We start from the raw sequence: 12,689 nt of genomic DNA, 5'->3' as shown, positions 1-12,689 counted from the left end.
GGATGGGGGGATATAACAACCCTGGTGTGTGTCCCCCCCCCCCATAAAACAAAGCCCCCCCATCACACACAGGCACCATTTCATGGAGACTGCCCAAATTTATTTCAAAAATAAAAAATAAAATATTCAAGACCAAAAAGTTTTGCTCTTTTCCTCCCCCTCCCACCCCCCCGCCTTCCATCCTCAACCCCCCCCCCCCAAAATAAAACAAAACCACGCATACACACATAAAAAGACTTTACAGACAAAAAAGAAACACAGCACGGTGAAGGGGGGGGGGGTGGAGGGGAGGGGGGGGGGTGTCTCTATTTGCACAGAATCTCCTGACCCAAATAATAATAATAACAATAATAATAATAAAATAAAGTGGGACAAGAAAGATTTCCTACGGCCTATGCAAGACTATGTCAGTATTGGCTCAGTCGGGTCAATGTCTATAAATACCAGCCCCCACCCCCCCCCATTCCCATCTCTCTCCCCCCCCCCCAACTTGCAGGTACCATCACTGAGTGTTGGGGGCCGTTTTGTTTTTAACCTTGGGGATTTCTTTCCCCTTCCCCCCCCCCCACCCTCCCATATCCTCCTTTAAGTTAAAAACATACAAACAAAAACACAACACCCCAACTGAGGTTGGGGGGTGGGAAAAGGGGGGAGGATATGGGGGGGGTGGGTGGGGGGGGCTGGTAGGACCCAGCACTTCAGCTCTGGGCTGTATGGAGGGAATGTGCTGGGCCTTATTCCAACCCCCCCCCAGACTCCAAGAACCAAAGAAAATCATTGTAATTAAAAAAAAACACCCCAAAATGAAGTACCCCCCCCCTCCCCTCCCACCCCCACCCGGCTGCGGCACCAGGCACACGCGTGGCATTGTCTGTTATCCCTCCCCCTCCCCCCTATATCCCCCCCCCCTCGCCATGCCTGCACACGTGGACATTAAAGGTAAGAGGGGGGGGGTTTGCCCAGCCCCACAGCCGAGCAATGCTACATATAGAAGAGAAGGGAAACAAACGCCTCCCCCCCCCCACAAAGGCTGGCGGGGGCCCCCAGCACCTCCAAAGAGACTTTGCCTCCTGCTGCCCATTTTGGGGGGGGGGGCTGAGCCCCTGTTCACAGCCAAAGAGCAGCTTTGATCCCCAGGGTCCCCCCCCCCCCGCCGGCACCAGGACTCAGCTCAGAGTGGGGTGGGGGGCTTTGGGGGGGGGGCAGCAGCAGCTCCCACCTCTCTCCCCTCCTCAGCACAGCCACATCCATAGGAGCTGGAGACACAACAGAAACACGACCCCCATCCTCAATAGGGTGGTGGTGGAGGGGGAAGGGGGGGTCACAGGGAAGGTGGAGGAGGGGGGGGGTTGTGTGTTGGCCTCCCCACCGACTCGAGTCCGCGGCCGCAGCCCGGCTCTATGCTACGACGAATTCAGACTTGATGTCTGCTTTGACCTCCGGCTTCCAGACCGAGTCCTCGAAGTCCAGGTCCAGGCTGCCCTCACTGGAGACGCTGCTGTTGCTGTTGGTACGGGAGGATTTACGGTTGGGTAACCAATGATAAGGAGCCCTTGCATCTCTCCTTGCCTTCCTGCGCAGCCTCTTCTGCTGCATCAGCAGCTGCAGCCGTTCCACTTTGCAACGCGTCGCCCTGTTCTCCGTCTGCCGCAAGCGATCCCCTGCAAAAAGGGGGGGAAAAAGGGGGGTCAGATTGGGGTTGGGGGGTCCCATGTGTAGGGTTATAAGGTGATAGAGAGGGGGTTGGGATCCCTGTTGGATGCCTGGGATTGAAATCATTGCTGAGCACTGAGTGACCTTGTGCACTGCCAGGACCCCTATGGAAATAGGGGGAACTTTGGCATTATCTGCTGGTCTATGGGTGGGGAGGGGGGGGTCAAGTGGCCATAAAGGCCAGCCATTGCTCTATATGAGATCCATACAGCCCCAATATGGGCTGGGGGCTGCTATGCTGGGGGGAGGGCACAGCTGTGCCCCCACCACCAAACTGCACTGTGAGACACAGAGGGTCCCCATGTAGCAGCCCTGGTGTCACTGAGGGCAGGGATGGGGCACAGAGTTCTTACACCACCCCCCAACCAGCACAGGGAGAAAAGGAAGAGAAAAAGTGAAGGGGAGAGCGAGACCCTTCAGTTTCAGTTCTTTTCTCTATGCAAATCGTGCTGATGGGGGAGGGAAGAGGGTGTGCAACCCACAAGCACCGGGTGGGGGGCAGCATTGGGTGGGGGGCAGCACTGGGAGCCAGCTGAGCATCATGTCCCACCTCCCTGTGCAGAAACCCATCCCAGAGGGGAAGGAATTGACGGGGGGTGGGCAAAGAGCATCATCCTGTCCCCCCCCCATGCAACAGGGACAGCCCCAGCCCTGTGGTGTCCCCCTCCCCATCCCCTCTGCCACCCCCCAGGGCCGTTGCTCACCACTGGGCTTGCACATCCGGATCTGGCTTTGGCACTGGACGACGGGGTGCAGAGGAGCGGATGCTGCGGCCGCAGGTAGCGGCTCTGAGGTAGTTTTGGTGGTGAGGTCCGGGGATGCAGGAGGTGAGGAAGATGAGGAGGAGGAAGAGGAGAACTGTGTCTGGCAGCGGAGCTGTGCCAAGGACTGCGGCATGCCCTGGTAGTGTCGCGTGGCGCTGAGGAGGTCGTTGAGGATCTGCAGGATGGTGCCAATGTCCCGTCGCGGCCGCCCGCTGCTGTCCTGGCAATTGGGGTGCAAAGTGCCTGGGGGGAGGAAGACCAAAGGAAATATAAACCCACTGATCCCCCACCCAGACTCACAGCCCCCACTGTGACCCCTCCATCCCCCCCATCCATCAGCTGCACGTACCGGAGAAGGTCCCTGAGAAGACCCCAGGCGCGTGGTTAACGAAGCTCTCAATGACAGCCCCTGGTTTGCGGGAGCGGGCGCTGGGGGCTGGGCTGCTGCTGGGTGAGGAACCACCACGCATACTGCAGTCCACCTATAGGGATGGATGGGGAAATGGGGTCAGCACAGCCCACCCTGCACCCCCAGAGCCCACCCTGCACCCCCAGAGCCCACCCTGCACCCCCCAGAGCCCACCCTGCACCCCCCAGAGCCAGGGGGCACCCCCAACCAGCCATGTTTGACAATGGAAGATGAGCAGCACTCGCCCTCAAAGCTATAAGCATAAATCCTTATGGCACCCTGAGCCCCTCAAAGCCCCCATTAACCGACATGAAGACCCCAACCCAGCTCACCTCTGAGCAGGAGGACACCACGCTGCTGTTCACTGTCTGCGTGCTGGCACCGTGCGACCGGAACATCCCGGCGGTGACGGGAGCGGGGTGGGGGGCATTACAGTACACAGGGGGGGCCGGCGTGGAGGGTGTGGGGCTGGAAGCTGGGCTCTGAGGGCAGGAGGGCACCACGGGGATGCGGGTGAAGCCAGAGCTGGAGCTGCCGTGCAGGGTCCGGCAATGGGGGCTGTTGGTGGCTCCTGCTTCGCCGCGGCTGGCGATGACGTGCCGGTGTTGGAGCTGCCCGCTGCTCTGCTGGGCCGCCAGCTGGAGCTGCACGAACATCATATGGTCACCCACACGCAGAGCCAGGGTGAGCGGGGAACGGCCCGACAAGAAGTCATTGACCTGGGGGGAGAGAGAAGGAACAACATCAGGCAGAGCACGAGCACATGGCACTGAGCCCCCCCATAGCACAGACAAGGACAGAACAACCCCATTGCAGCTGAGCCAGAGCCATGTGGTCCAAGGGACACACAGCACAAGGGGTGACCCCTTCCCTTGGCTGCATGGGGCAGGCGCTGAGCAGCCGCGTCCCTGCACGACCCCATTGCAGTGCCAGCTCCATCAGCTGACAGCTCCCTCCCTCCTGCCCCTCCGCCCTCATCTCCCAGCACAAAGCTGCTGTGCTGTGCCTGCCCTCCCCGAACCCACAGCGCCCGCAGGCAGGGCAGGGTTGGGGCTGACGCAGCTTTAACACAGCCAGCCACCCCCCCAGCACCGACATGGGAGGTGGGTATGGGGAGCAACGAGGTTGGGGAGGATGCAGGTAAGGACATGCCAGGACCCTCCGTGCCCATCGATGTGGTTTTGGGGTACTGGGGAGAACAGCCCCCCCCCCCAGCCTGTAGGGTGGCCCCTGTGCAGCCCTAAGGCAGGTGATGGCAGCACAGAGATGAGAGTGGGGGCTGACCTTGTCCAGATTGCAGGACAGGGGGGGAAAGAGGTTGATCCCCACCATCTGCTGCCCCCCCAGCATCACCAGAAGCATAAAATACAGGCACAGCCCCCAACACTGCCCCAGAGAGGGAAAGGGGGGGTAAAGGCTGTGACCCCCCCTTTCCTTTCCACTGTGCTGCTGCACTGCTCCCCATGCAGGAGGATTTGGGGGGGGGGGTTGTTACACCTCACAGCCCCACGGCTGAAGGGCTGAGCAGAGCAGTGGGAGGACATCAGGTCACAGCTAATGGCTCTGACGCCACCGCCCCCCCCAGAGCAGCTATTCCAGGGCACGGCCAAGCTCTGCCTTCAGCTCTGCCTTCCCCAGCCGTCACGTGCAGCTCCCAACACACGTCACCCACCCACAACCCCCCCCCTCCATCCATCCACAACCCGGGTCCTGGTGTCACCCTCAGCACTGGGTGCTCCCCATCACCCCCCCCCCTCCCCCTTCCATTCCTGGTCCCCACTCGCCCCGTCCCACGGAGGCAGCTTCTGAGAAGCCGTGGGAAAAGCAGCTTTAAAAATACCCACAGCAAAGCCCTGAGCGTGTCAGGCGGAGGCTGCAGAGGAAGAGGTGGGCGTGAAGGAGACACTGCAGCTCTGGACATGGAGGTTACGGGGCGAGGGGGCGGGAGCCGGGCACGTGGGCAGGCGTGCAAACACACGTGTGTGCACAGCACCTGAACACGGGCAGCAGCTCCAACCCCCCCCTTCCCCTTTAGCACAATGCTCTGTCCCCATCCCTCAGGGTCACTGCTGGCCCCTCTCCACCATAAAGCATCACAGAGCACACAGCCACCCGTGGGAATGGGGTCAGCACAGTGGGGACACCCATCACAGCCCATATTTCCATCACCCCCCCCAGCTGTGCACTCAGCAGCCCCACACCTCCCCCTGCCATCAGCACAGCCCATCTGACTCACACCTGCTGGGCCCCACCTGACCCCTCATTACAGCGAGCCCCCCCCCCAAACCCACACACTGTGCTTATCCCACACTGCCCCATCACCCCCTTCCAGCACCCTACAACCCCCCCAGGCAGGGCAGGGCAGCCGGTCCGGCTCCGGGGCTCCCAATTCCTGCCCCCACACCACGCTGCCAACCCCCCCCAGGCGAAACCGGGCCGCTCCAATGCAAACACGTCCCACCCAGCAGCTCCTGCTGCCGCCCACGGCCCCCGTCCCTCCCCACCACTGCGACGCAGGGCAGCTATAGGGGCACAGCATTGCTATGGGGGGGGGACATAGCCTCTAATCCCCCACACTCCCCTGTCTGGGGGTCCCATGGGGTCCTGCCATGTCCCTGGGGTGCTATGGGTGCTGGGCTGTGGGCCCATAGGGATGGACGGGGTGAGCAGCTCCGGCTGCTTCTGAGAAACACCGATGAGTCAGAGCACGCTGCATTCCCACCTCGCTCCAACGCATGGCCCCGTGTGACCCCAAACCCCATAGGGGACCCCAACCCCCCAGCATGGGTCCCCTGTTGGGGGTTGGGGTCCCAGAGGACCCCCAGGAGCTGCCCCCACCACCACCTGGAGCAGGAAGTGACCCCCCCCCCATCCCTATCCCAGCCCTTCAGTCTCTCCAGCCGGGTGCAGCTGTGTCTGACAGCTGGGACCCCAGCACAGCTCAGGGTTTTTTCCATGCCAAGAAGGACACAGGGCTGGAGCCCCTCACAGCCACCATTGAGAAATCACATTCTTTTCAACCACAACCCCGGGGACGGACCACAGCCCTACAGGGCACAACACGTCCCCAACCCTCCCACAACCCCCCAGCGCAGCCAGATCGGGCACAAAGACCAGGAAAGGAAGAGCCGAGGTCATAGAGAACAGATCTGTGGGTATAATGCCCTGCCAACAGGGGCACCGCCCCCATAACCCCCCCCTTTAACCCCCCCTTGGTGCTCAGCTGCAGCACAGCATCACCTCCTGCCATCACCACCATCACCGCTTCCCTGTAGCACCTGGGAGGGGGGTGGCAATGCCTGGCCTCCCCCCCAACCCCCCCACCACCCCCAGAGGAAGTCGGCACAGCGCTGCCAGAGGATGTGTGACGCAGGCAGAGCCGAGCAAAGCATGAATGAGAGGAGTGGTTTCCTGCCCCCCCCCCCCTCCCCTCTTCCATCTCCCCCCCCCCTCCTCCCTCTCCGCCCCCCCAGGTGCTGGCAGTTCCTCCTGCACAGCCCTGGCTTCCTGAATCACAGACCCCGGAGGAACCAGCGGTGGGCAGCAGGCATAGAGCTGCTTCCCCCCCCCCCCAGCAAAGCTACATTAATATCTACATCCCCCCCTAAGCAGAGGGGCATCCCAAGCTCACAGCCCCCCCCACCATGAGCCCCAACACATCACAAGGTGCTACAGCCCCACCAGGACACACACCACGACCATCCCCCCCCCACAGCAAGATACTACAAAGCAGAACCAGAACCCCCCCCCCAGATGGGTCAGAACCCACCTCCAACACAACACAAATCTCAGCCCACAGAGGGTTAAAAACTGCTTCCTAAAGCCAAGGACACCCCATATCACCCAAAGCCTTCCACTATATAGGACAGCTCTGACCCTCACAGCATCCCAATATGGGGGGGGGGGGCACACAGCCATACCCCCACACTGTCAGCACAGTCCCCCTTTCCCAAATGCAGCCATAAAACAGCCAACAGCAAACAATAACACCACCAAAACCCCAACGCATAAATCCCCCTTTTTCAAAGCCATCCACGCACCGTCCGGAGAGAGGAAGGAAGGAGTTGAACACAGTAATAATAAAAGAGACTGAAAACAAAGAGCTGGGGCGGCGCGGCTGGGGGTAAATTCCACCTCGGTGGCAGCTGCGTGAGCAACACAGCCCTGGGAACAGCCCCCCCCTCATAGCACAGACCCCCCCCCATTCTGATGGTACAGCCAGACCTCACAGTGATGCTAACCCCAATAAAGAGTGAGCACCGCAGCAACCCCCTCCCCTCTATCAATAGGGGGCTAAAGGGTTGCACAGCCCTATAAGCTCCTTGCACTATAGGGTGGGTGGCCACAGCCCCCCCCCCCCCTTAACAGCCTGCTGGATGACCTTGGCTGAGTCACATCCCCCCCCCTACACACACTCAAGGTTGTTTGAGCTGCTGGGACCTCCCCACACCCAGTGACCGCCCCGGGCACCACCCACAGCACTGCCACCCCTCCTGGAGGGGAACGTGGGGAGGGGGAGGAGGGGATGGGGCCAGGAGGGGCCATAGCAGCCCCCCCCCCCCCTTCCTATGGAGCTCTTTGTCTCGCAGCCTCTCACCTGAGTTTCAGTTAAGCTTTCCAACGCTTGCATCACCGATTGCTCCGGCCTGGATGCCTGAGACTGGGAAATTAAGGAGAAAAAGATATATAAATATATAAGGAAAAAAGGAAGGGGGGGGGGGATTAACATCATAAATGCAGAGAAGGAAGAGAAGGAGGGGGTGGCTGCGTGATGACAGTGTCACTTCCACTATTTCTACACAGCAATAGGAAAGTACTGCTGGGTGCCAGGGCTGGGGGCTGCATCCTGCATGTACGGGGTGTTTGATATGGATAGATATATGGATAGATACAGAACGGGGGGACACAGGGGGGCACTCACCATCAGGCCGGCTTCCACAGTGGGCACCAGGGTCAGTTTGCTGCCTTCCACCACCCCCAGGTCCTGCAGCTTCCCGGAGCTGAGGCGGCTGGAGGAGAACACAGAGGTCAGCGTGGCTCCGGGGGCGGCAGATAACACGAAGGGGAAGGGGGGGGGGGGGGGGGGGGCAGATAACACCAGGGGGGAGCAGCGATGCTATGAAGGCCCCACAAACACCCATAGCCCCCCCTATTAAGCCCACAACGCTCTCCCCACACGCTGCCATCGGTTGCTCCGGGGGGGGGCTCTGCGGCTTTGGAATGGGGCTATAAGGGGCTCTGCGACCACTGCAGGCTGGTGATAGTGATACGAAAAGGGGGGGGGGGGGGGGGGTCTAAGCGGCCGCCCCCAACGCGGCCCTTTGTCAGACAAAGGACTCCCCCCTCCCCTCCCCTCCCACCCCCCCGAGCTGCCGCCCCCGGGGCTGAGGTGGAGGAGGAATTGGGGGGGGGGATGCGGAGGGGGGGAGGTGTGTGTGTGTGTGTGTGTGTGTATATGGGGGGGGGGGGCGGCGCTGAGGCCTCGCCGTCGAAGTTGAGCATAGAACAAAGGGCAGCGCCCGGCGCCGCACGGAGCCCCGCGGGCACGGCCGGGCCCCACCGCCCACAGAGCGACCGCGGCGGGGGCAGCGCGGGGCCTCACGGAGCCCAACCCCCGTCCAACCCCCCCCCCCCTCCTTCTCCCTCCACCCCCTGGAGGAATTGGGGCCGCGTAGGGGAAAGGGGGAAGGAGGAGGGTGATAATGGGGGGGGGGGTCGCTCCGTACCTGTCTTTGTGCAGCAGCGCCAGGCGCTCCTTGGGCACCTTGAGGCGCTGCGACAGCCGCCGTTTGAGTCCTTCCACCGTTTCGTCCGGTGGAACCGCAACTTCGTACCGGGCTCCGGTCGTGGTGTGGATGCACAGATGGACGGGGCGCTCCGAAGGGAGGGGGTCGCAGGGGGCGGCCCCGCGGCTGCAGCTCCGAGCGCCGGGCTGCGGCTCCATGCGGCCTAAAGGGGATGGAGGGGGGGGGATAAGGGGTAAGGAAATGGGGCGGTGGGTGCGGGACAAAGAGCGGCGGATATGGGGGATGGGGGGGGGGCTGCGATCCGAGAGGTGAATGGTTGGAGAAATGGAGCTGTAATCCCAATAGGAGGCGGAATCCTGGCTCGGGTCGGGTTCGGTTCGGATCGTTCGGGGTCGGAGCCGCCGAACCGGCAGCTCCAGCGCTGAGAGCAGCGGGGGGGGCGGGGGCGGCTCCGATGGAACAACGTCCGAAAGGGGGGGGGGCGGAGCTTCGCCCTCATTCACTCCGTCTCCTCCGGCTCAACGGACCAATGGGAAACCGTGTGACATTCCGACATCTTCGCGTCGGTCCAATGAGAGGTGAGGATTTATTTCTCACGTGGCATAAACGTGGGCGGGGCCATCCGGATTCCTCCTCCCACGCTGTTGAAGCCACGCCCACTCCGCCCCCCGCGCGCCCTCGCGGCCATTCATAATCCAGGGCCGCACAACAAAGGGCCCGGAATGGGGGGGGGGGGGGCGGCGAATAAACGGCACCGGGGGGGGATAAACGTGAATGGACCCCATGGGGGGGGGGTATGGAGAACCAGGGGGGGACACCCAACCTGTGTGGCCCCCACTTGGGAAGCGGAGACTTGGAAAGGAAAAAAGGAGGGGGGGGGGAACGGTACGACCGGTGCCCCCACCCGTAATGCCCGGTGCCGCCATTGGGATGGTTAAAATGGATTGGGATGGGATGGGATGATGGGTTGGGATGGGGGGGGGAGCGGCCACGGCGGCACCGGGGGGGGCCATGAGTCAGCACAGCGCGGGCGCCCCCTGCCGGCCTCAATGTACCCAAATGGGGGGGGCGCACACACACACACACACACACACACAGAGCACCCGGAGCCCCCACGGAGCCGTTCCACGCCGCGGTTCCGTGGGGCTGGATGCGGACCCTCATAGGGATGAGAGCGAAGCCCTACAGACGATCCTCCCCGCAAACAGCCCATAGTGGGACCCCCCCAAACCCCCCCATAAATACACACATCCGAGCTGAAAGCCCCCCCCCCACGGAACCGCTTCACCCCGCTCAGCCGGTACTCACCGAGCCCAGAGCGCTGCCCCGTTGATCCCGTTGCAATCAGAGCTCGGCCGCCTCCGGTAACACCGGGGGGGGGGGGAAGGAACGGCGGAATTCAAAGGGTCCCTAAAAGTTCCGTGAGGGTTCGGGCTCGGAGCGGTGCCCCCCGAAGCGCTGCCCGGTGCCGAGCGGTCGGAGCGCAGCCTGACGCGGAACCGTCGGGGAGGTGCCCCAAGTTTTATCCCGCACCGCCCAGGGTGGAGCCTCCTACCGGGGGCAGGGACCGGCCTGGCCCCGCACCGGCCCCGCCAGCGGCCTCGGCTCGGCCGCACCTGCTCCCGGAGGGAGGGAGGGAGGTGTCCCGGTTCTCCCCCCCCCCCGGCTCTCGGTGCACCGGGGCTGATCGCTCCCTGCCGGGCTCCGGCTCTTCCACTCGGGGTGTGTGGAGGGGTCCGGTCCCAGCGCTGCCTCCGGTGCCACCGCAGCTCCGCCTCGCGGATGGGGGGGGTTGTGGGGTGGCCGCCTCCTCCCGGCGCTGGGAAGGGGACGACGCGACGTCGGATCGGTGGGAGCCCCGGTAAAACCCCCCCGGGAGCTCAGTCTGTCTGACCCCTCGCCGCTCCCACCCGCAGACAATGGAGGGACACAAAGACTCTGCGGGAGGAGCCGGCCAAGCGCCCCCCCGTCCCCTCGAGGCAGCAGCGCACGGAGCCCCGGGGGGACGGCGCTACCCCGCGGCTGTCGGGGCCGTTCTGTGCCGGGTGGGAGCGGGGCCCCTCGGGGTAAAGGCTGAGCCTTTGTGGCACAGCCCCGCGCCCCCCGCCCGCTCTCGGGGGGGAGATGAGCTGAGGCACCGCTGTGCTATTGTCCCCGGGAGGGGGCCGGGCAGCGCCATTGTTCTCCCCGGGCCGTTGTGCCGCCCCTCCGGCGGTCACAGCGCTGCGTGGGTGAGAAACCCCCACGGGAACGAGGCTTTGGGGGCCCCCGGAGCCACATCCGCATCCTGTCCCGACCCCACGGTTGGGGTCTGCGGGGGGACAAAGGGACTCGGTGATGGCACGGGGTGTGATGGAGCCCCCAGCCCCGCTCTGTTCCCTCCCGGTGCAGCCATAAATAGGCAGCTCCAGGCGGTGCGTGTGGCTGCGGGTTCAGGTAAAGGGATCTGGGGTCTCCAGAGAGACGGTGCCTGGAGATCCCAGGGCTCCCAACAGCCCCGATTTTGTGTGTTTAGTTTATTGGGTTGCCCTGGGAATAAATCGTTCAGGATGACGCTCAGACTCGGGTATAATCACTGCTCTGCAGCGAAGGGTCTCCAGGGGGAACGTTCCCCAAACCCCAAACCGGAGCTGCTCGGGGGAGACGACGCGACGAGCAAACAGCGCTGAGTCCCACTGCTCTGCAATGCTCTGCAATGCTCTGCAATGCTCTGCAATGCTCTGCAATGCTCCCCAGCTGCACCCCACACTGCACACCCCACCCGTCAGCCATACAAGAAGAGATGTGGGGTCCCAGGGGACACCATTGCAAGGCCCCATCCCCGCTGCAGGGGCTGAGCTGGGGGGGGGGCACTGTTGGCACCTCCCAGGATCCCAAACCTCATTGGGTTCTTCAAGTGCTGTCCCTGGAAGGAAGGGAGTTCCCAGGGCTCCTTCTTTGGGGAAATCCCGCAGCAGCCCCAGGCTGCAGCTTTGCTCTTTTCTCCCTTCTTTCTTCTGTTTTGGTTCTTTCTTTATTCCCCCCCCCTTCCTCCCCCCCCCCTCCTCTTTTTGGATTGAATTCCTGTCTGATTTTGCAGCTTTGGCAAACGCTGCTTTTATCGCAAGTCTGCATTCCCCTCGCAGGCGTGGGGTCATGGGATGAGGGCAGAGAGTGAGGGAAGAGGGAAGGAGGGGAGCAGGGGCTGCTGCTGCTGCACAGCAAAGCAGGGATGGAGCCTGGGGGAACCGGGGGGGGGGGGGAGACAGGGGACCTTTTCCCAGTGCCACCATTGAGCTCTCAACCCAGAATGAAGCAGGGCCACCCCTATAGGGTGTAGGGCCACCCCCATAGGGTGCAGGGCCACCCCCATAGGGTGCAGGGCCACCCCCATAGGGTGCAGGGCTGGTGTGGGGCACGCAGTGCAGAGTTCCAGCAGTGAGTGGGAGCGTTCCCATGGGCTCAGGGCCAGCTTAGGGCTCACAGACACACCCCAGCAGAGCCGTGCAGCTGAACCGCTTCACCCCTACCCACCCCAGGCCCCATGCAAGGGGGGAGGTGTTGGCTTTGCAGTGGGGTCACAGCCCCCACAAACCCTCCCCTTCTCCTCCCCACCCGGGATGAGCAGCTCAACCTGAGTCACAGCAATGATGGTCATTGGTGTCACCACGGTGAGCTCAGGTGAGTTGAGTGGTGAGGAAGGAAGGAAGGACCGACAGCCCACCCCCCCCTCCCCAAATCAGCTTTGTACATGACCCCAAGCAGAACCCCCCCCACCCATTGGGGCTGGGGGTGCATTGGGGTGGGTGGGGTGTCCTTGGGCAGCGCCGTGTGTTGGTGACGCTGCCGGGCTGTAAACACCCAGGTGTGTCCTTAGAAACGTACAATCGGCTCCGTGTGTTTCCCAGCCCTTGGGAACGTGTCCTGGTGGCCCCTGGCAGCGTGTCCGGGTGTCACTGCTGGGGACACCTTGGCACTTGGACCCAGCCTCACCTCTGTGCTGTGGGGCACCCTGCAGTGCTCTATGGGCTCAGCCAGCACCCACAGGTGATGCATCCCATAGGAGAGACCTCACAA

The 12,689-nt window shown here is 62.9% G+C and overlaps 1 protein-coding gene across 1 annotated transcript; it reads right to left on the bottom strand.

Moving 5' to 3' along the window:
- Nucleotides 1-78: 78 nt before the first annotated feature.
- MIDN (midnolin) lies at nucleotides 79-10,128 on the bottom strand. The gene is made up of 8 exons (XM_015886327.3): nucleotides 9,942-10,128; nucleotides 8,613-8,835; nucleotides 7,808-7,895; nucleotides 7,484-7,546; nucleotides 3,219-3,605; nucleotides 2,827-2,959; nucleotides 2,418-2,720; nucleotides 79-1,661 (listed from the first exon to the last, which is right to left on the bottom strand). Exons 2-8 carry the CDS (start codon nucleotides 8,828-8,830, stop codon nucleotides 1,399-1,401), a joined length of 1,455 nt encoding a protein of 484 aa, XP_015741813.2. The 5' UTR covers nucleotides 8,831-8,835; nucleotides 9,942-10,128; the 3' UTR covers nucleotides 79-1,398.
- Nucleotides 10,129-12,689: the final 2,561 nt, after the last annotated feature.

The sequence above is a fragment of the Coturnix japonica genome, chromosome 16, assembly GCF_054131305.1.
Source record: "Coturnix japonica strain WE chromosome 16, WE-NBRP24, whole genome shotgun sequence".
In the NCBI taxonomy this organism is placed as follows: domain Eukaryota; kingdom Metazoa; phylum Chordata; class Aves; order Galliformes; family Phasianidae; genus Coturnix; species Coturnix japonica.
Note: the sequence above shows the minus strand (reverse complement) of the source record. Positions and strands in the feature narration are given on the sequence as shown.

What these genes read in the sequence shown, in the direction of transcription:
- MIDN (XM_015886327.3), bottom strand. Translation starts at nt 8,830, where the DNA reads ATGGAGCCGCAGCCCGGCGCTCGGAGCTGCAGCCGCGGGGCCGCCCCC. An exon ending in GCGCTGCTGCACAAAGACAG is followed by an intron (nt 7,896 to 8,612) that starts GTACGGAGCGAC and finishes GTTCTCCTCCAG; the next exon opens with CCGCCTCAGCTCCGGGAAGC. An exon ending in TGGTGTCCTCCTGCTCAGAG is followed by an intron (nt 2,960 to 3,218) that starts GTGAGCTGGGTT and finishes CCATCCCTATAG; the next exon opens with GTGGACTGCAGTATGCGTGG.